General features: G+C 29.3%; 1 protein-coding gene across 4 annotated transcripts in view; it reads left to right on the top strand.

The window, feature by feature from the left end:
- LOC108688437 (parathyroid hormone/parathyroid hormone-related peptide receptor-like) overlaps positions 1–5,879 on the top strand; it is a 56,383-nt gene that overhangs the window by 44,888 nt on the left and 5,616 nt on the right. For 3 of the 4 annotated variants that reach the window (XM_018194697.1, XM_018194700.1, XM_018194698.1), the window contains exons 4-7: positions 225–331; positions 1,440–1,598; positions 3,004–3,098; positions 3,454–3,803. In XM_018194697.1, the coding sequence (XP_018050186.1) occupies positions 225–331; positions 1,440–1,598; positions 3,004–3,098; positions 3,454–3,803 (711 nt within the window). The remainder of the gene's footprint in view (positions 1–224; positions 332–1,439; positions 1,599–3,003; positions 3,099–3,453; positions 3,804–5,879) is intronic. The other variant, XM_018194699.1, reaches the window with a different exon arrangement.

Below are 5,879 nucleotides of genomic sequence, written 5' to 3' on the forward strand. Positions count from 1 at the left end.
AACATTTACTTACAGTGAATAAATATTTACTCAATAAAAAATGGAAGTTAAATTAAATTGATAATTGTTGTATCAAATAAATATATGTTTACATTTAATAAATATTTACTTAGAATTATTCAAACAAATATTTATTAAAATTTAATTTTTTTTTCAGTCTAATAATTTTCTGCTCCAGATAGCGTCGTTATTTTCGTGCTAATGTTTTGATGCAATCTCTTCAGGCTGGTGTCCCGAGATTTGGGACGGGATACTATGTTGGAATTCGACGGCACCTGGGCAACTGGCCGTTCAGCAGTGCGCCTCTTACATCATGGGTTTCGACGCTCGCGTATGTAATCAAGATCATGTTAAAAATTTAGCTGAATTGATCCATATAAATTCTCCGGAAATTACTTCGCGCTTGTTTCGAACAATGAAATTTTATTCAATAGAATAACGCTATCAGAACGAATTAATATAAGATTCATAGATCCGCAAGAAACTCAATTAGATTAATTTTCCGATTTAATAACGTCGCTTTTTGATGTAAGATTCTTGCAAATAGACGAGATAAAATCTATTCTTTAAATCCAATGATTGAAAAGTCTCCCACACTGTTCAGCGACGTGTCCGACTCCTCGACGAATTCGAACTCTATTCTTTCTCAGGCAGAATTTCGATAAATCATCTCATTTTATGACTTTCCTGCTCACGTTTGAATATCTTTGCGGATGAGTCGTATTATAAAATTCTACTTCAAACAAAATTGATTTGAAATGTAATTTAAAAATTTCTGTTCTCCTCCTCCCATATTGAGAAAAAACAGTAGTTTACGTCAACTATAATTGACAAGTAAATTTAACTACAACTAGTTTTACAAAGTAATAAGAATTTAAAAAAGTAGTACTGAATATTATAAAAATATAATATAGCATTAAAAAATATGGTACTCAGTAATACTACTTTAGTTCTTATTACTTTATAAAATTAATTGTAAATATTTAAATTTTAGAGTTGTCAACTTATAGTCGTCACATTGAAAGAACGATTATGTTGAAATGTCTAAAATTTTAGCTAGATACAAATCTAAAAACAATTTTGCTGGAATATCAAAATATGCAGGACGAAAATTGATTACTAGACTATTAAAACATTTTGCAGCATTGCTCATACATTTCTATAAAATTATTTTGATGGTCCAATAAAATTATTTTTATATCTGCATAGTTAAATTTTTCAATACTTCAGCCAAATCGATCTTTCCGTGTAAATTTTTTTTTTCCTATCAGTACAGTATACTGTCTCATAGATAAAGAAAAAAAGAAGTGGTATATTTTGATTATTTTTCTTAAGAAAATCACGCGAGAGTATCGAGTATTTTTCTTAAAAAATAATTATCATCGAATTGATGGAAGAGTGAGAGATGGAAGATAGATAAAAGGCAGTACATCTTTCAGGCATTCGCTTCGAAGCAATGCATGCCAAATGGCGAATGGTATTGGAACGTCAAAACCGACAGCTTCTGGACCAACTTTAGCCAGTGCTATCAAGAGCCGTTAGTCACCGTCTTGATGAACATGTCGAATGTAGAAACAAACAATGCTACTCTTATTAAGGTAAAGAAATAAAAGACACTAAATTATTCGTCGCGATAAAAATATAGACGAGGACAAATAAATTTGGAACAATAAAACCTTCTGCCGAGTTTCGGCGACATCGCCATGCAGAAAATAGCGGAGATGAAAAGATCGATTGGAATCACACGGCGACATGACGTCAGTTGCTCTACTCACGAGGAAATGAGAGCTATAAACTACATTCTATCCAATGGGAAGGGGATACATTGTGACGTTTTGCACTGTTCATGAGAACTCCGAGACGTTGCTGCGGAGTTAATTTCCACTCTTGGACGATAATGAACCGAGCGAGAGAGCAAATGAGCCAATAGTTACGTCATAACGATGTTATCGAAGAGGTTGGGCAGAAAATAGTGAAAAAAATTTTCTAGACCTTTGTGTTTAATTTTTAAGATCAAGTGATATTTACATATACCGCGTAATGTTATCAGTGAGACGCCAACTATAAAAAAATTAAAATGGATTCTGTTTCTTTAATAATCTGTCTTTTAACACCTTTTCAATTTATAACGATCAGTGTTTGATAATAAAATAGAAAATAACTTCCAGTCCGAATAATTTCCAGTCAAAATTTTAGAGACATTTACTAAAATTGCTCCGTAATTCAAAGGATTCAATAATTAATTCACTTGGAGCAAATTGACAGCTTTAATACAAATTTAATACAAATTTTATCATAATTTAATGTGAACACACACCATGAAAACGCATTATTATTACTTAATGAGTGAATATAGAATGACTATATAAGAACATAGAGAAGCTTTCGTAAAGCGACGACAAGATAACATAATAGAAAATGATCTTCTTGAAGATTATAAAGTTTAAGCATTGTAGCATGAAAGGGATCAAGGAATGCCGTCAATGTATACATCCCTTGTAGAAATTTAATACTAATATTGGCCAATTTTATTTTCAGTATTAAAAGTATTGTTAACAATGTTTCTAATATTCAAAATAAATTATTAATTGATCATTAATATTAAATTTCTATATAGGATGCAGTAGAAATTTATTGTAAAGAATTAAGAAAGATTTACGACAACTATAAATTAAACCCAATTCCAAATTTTTAATTTATTTTTCTCGTAGAGATCATATGATGATATTGTTTTAGAAAGCTTTATTAAAGTTATCAACAAATTAATTAGAATAAAAGTCACACTTAATAATTTAACGTCAACTTTAAAAATTATTTATATTTTTAATCAATAACAATGTTTCGTAGAAATTTACTCTATTTTAAATTATTTTTAAACCATAGATAATAATTTTATAATCAATTACGAATGCATGCGTTGTCATTTTATTAATTTATTAATTACATTTGTGAATAAATTAATAATTGATTATTTTTCATTTAGAAAGTAATTGCATGTTATAGAAATTTCTACCGGTCGTGAAGACCATCTCGAAACTAGGCTACTCTATTTCGCTGTTCACTCTCATCATTGCGTTTTGCATTTTGGCCACTATCAAGTAAGTATATTCATGTAAATACAATTTCAACACATAATTGCAAAATAAGGCGCCTCGCTTTTAGCATTTTTTATTTTTTTAAACATAATTTTTTATATTATTAGCCGTCTGTCAAAGCGTTTTATCACATACTTTTATATCCATATATTTCCTTTATATTTTCAATACTTCGCATTGTAGAGCAAAAAGTTTGACGTCGGGGCTGCCTCTGAAAGAGCAATAAATTTTTATTTACGCTGATATAACGGGATTTTCTCATCAAACACTTTCATTTCAAAGTCGGATTATGTCTCATGGCGCCGCATAAAATCTTGCACTTCCTAATTGAAATGTAATTCGCGTTGCCACGTTCAAGTTTGTCTCCCATCGGACGTAGGAAATTACGATGCCCTCGGAATATATTGCACATGCACCTATTCGTCTCGTTCGTGATGCGAGCATTCATGGCGCTACTGAAGGACATGCTTTTCGTGTCCGGCCTCGGAGTGGCAGATGCCGTGATCAAAGTCACTGAGGGTTACTGGCTACTCGATGAAAAGGAAAGCAATTGGCAATGCAAGACATTCACTAGTTTGTGGCAATACTTCATCCTAGCAAATTACTCCTGGATCCTGATGGAGGGTATATATCTGCACAATCTGGTCTTTCTGGCGCTCTTCACTGACGCCAACTCTAGCATTGTATACTACGTTATTTTCGGATGGGGTAAGTAGTAGGATTACTCTTAGGATTACTCATTGTCAATCAGAAAGATTTACGAAGTTCCAATCACATTAGTTGTAAACTTACATTATTCTACTTTACATTTTACATTAGTTCTAATTTACTTTGTGCTCTTTAATTTTTAACTACTTTATTATCTTTAAAATTTTATGTGTTATATTAAGAAACTAAGAGGAAACTTTTAAACGAACTTAAAAAAACAAACTTTTTACTTCTTTATTAAGAATTTAATCTAAAACTTAATCAAGACTTATCAAGATTAAAAGGCTGTTTTATTTTCATCAAGATGAATCAATAAATTATTCTTGTTATTTAATTATTTGATTAATTTGTAGCAAGTATTTGGCAAAATTTATTTTCGATGTGACTTACTGAGTCAGCTACAACTTAATCAGCCATATCGAAAATAAATTTTGTCAAATATTTGCTACAAATTTTGTCGACAAAAAAAGCACTATTTGAAGCAAATTCTGTTATATTCAATACTGTCAACATTGATAGCAGATATATAACAAAATCTGCTGATATAACAGATTGTCAGACAAATTATTTTCTTGTTCTGCAAAATTTGTTGACAATTTAATAGCAAATTGATGGCAACAACCAAAATCAAAGCCGACTTAATGTTTAATCTAGTTTTTGCCGCTAATTGCTTGTCTAATTTACACAGATTTTTGCTATCAAAACACAAACTTGTTACAAACTGATACAGATAACATAGGATTTGTCACCAATTCTGAGCGAGTTTGAAGCCAAACTTGACGATAATTTATTAATTTGCTTACTGGAAAGTTAATAGTGTTTGTTTTTAGTCAATTTTTACATAATTTATTCTTTTCATTTCTATACTTTTTGACGCATTTAACAACATAATTGAAAAATAATTTAAAATTTTACTAATAGAAATCGTAAAATGAAATAAGAGAAAAAGAAAACATAAATTTGCTACGTACCGGTGCAGATTCTATTGATTCTTTGACTGTCTTTGACAGTAAAGAACACAGGATTCTCTGGAGGAATATGTAGAGAATCCCTCAATTTTTAGAAATTCTCAAAGAAAAAAATTCTCTAGAAAAACACGACGGTTCTCTACATGAAACATGACATCATATGATTGAGAAAATCATTGAATGTTATGTAATATAAGAAGTGTGTTAGGTAAACAATAATACACAACAATAATAGCACAATTTCATTTTTAAATGTTTTTTATGTGTTTTTTATACATATTTTGTTCCTAACTATTACATATTACTTTCTCATTTTATTTTTAATTTCTGTTCAATTGGCTTTATAATTTTATTGCTAAACTCGTTCAATATGACTATGAATTTTACGTTTTTATAAAAAAGAATTTGTGCTTTTTTTACGCTCTTGACTATCCTTGGCTATCCACTTGCCCTTCAGATTTGATCTGAATTTCCAATCACGGTGAAAAATTAGGAACGACATATTGGAATAATGATTTTTTTTACCCCACGAGCATGGAATTTAAGAAATATTCAATAAAATCTGCTTGAAATGTAGCAAAAAATTTTCGTTTTTATTTGTAACTATACCTATATTAAGTGTTAAATATTAAATATATTATAAATTTTTGCGCAAAAATTATCACACCGTATTTTCATTTGTCAACTTAATTGCAAATTATATTTTTCCCATCTATTTTCCTCAAATCTATCTTAATTATTTTAAGCATCTTTTTCTAAAAAAGGGATTCAAATATTTTCCTTCGATTTTAATAATCTTTTAATATATTGTGTATGTGTGTGTTTTATAGTCGTAAATAAGATACACGTAATTTTTTATATGCTTTATCGCACTTTGAAAGATTGAAACACCTTTGGAAGAAAGGTTTTTTTTCTTTCAAAGCGAATATCGACGCAACCATAAGAGATAGAAAAAATGTTTGAAATAAAAGTTGAGTCAAAAGTTGTTTCAAGGATATTTTATATATTGTTATTGTGTTATATATTTAAAAAATGTTATATAGATAAAATAGTTTTTATTTATAAAAAATAAAAATTTTTTTTAAATTTAATTGTTTCATTTAAAAAA

The sequence above is a fragment of the Atta colombica genome, unplaced genomic scaffold (assembly GCF_001594045.1).
Source record: "Atta colombica isolate Treedump-2 unplaced genomic scaffold, Acol1.0 scaffold233, whole genome shotgun sequence".
NCBI lineage: Eukaryota > Metazoa > Arthropoda > Insecta > Hymenoptera > Formicidae > Atta > Atta colombica.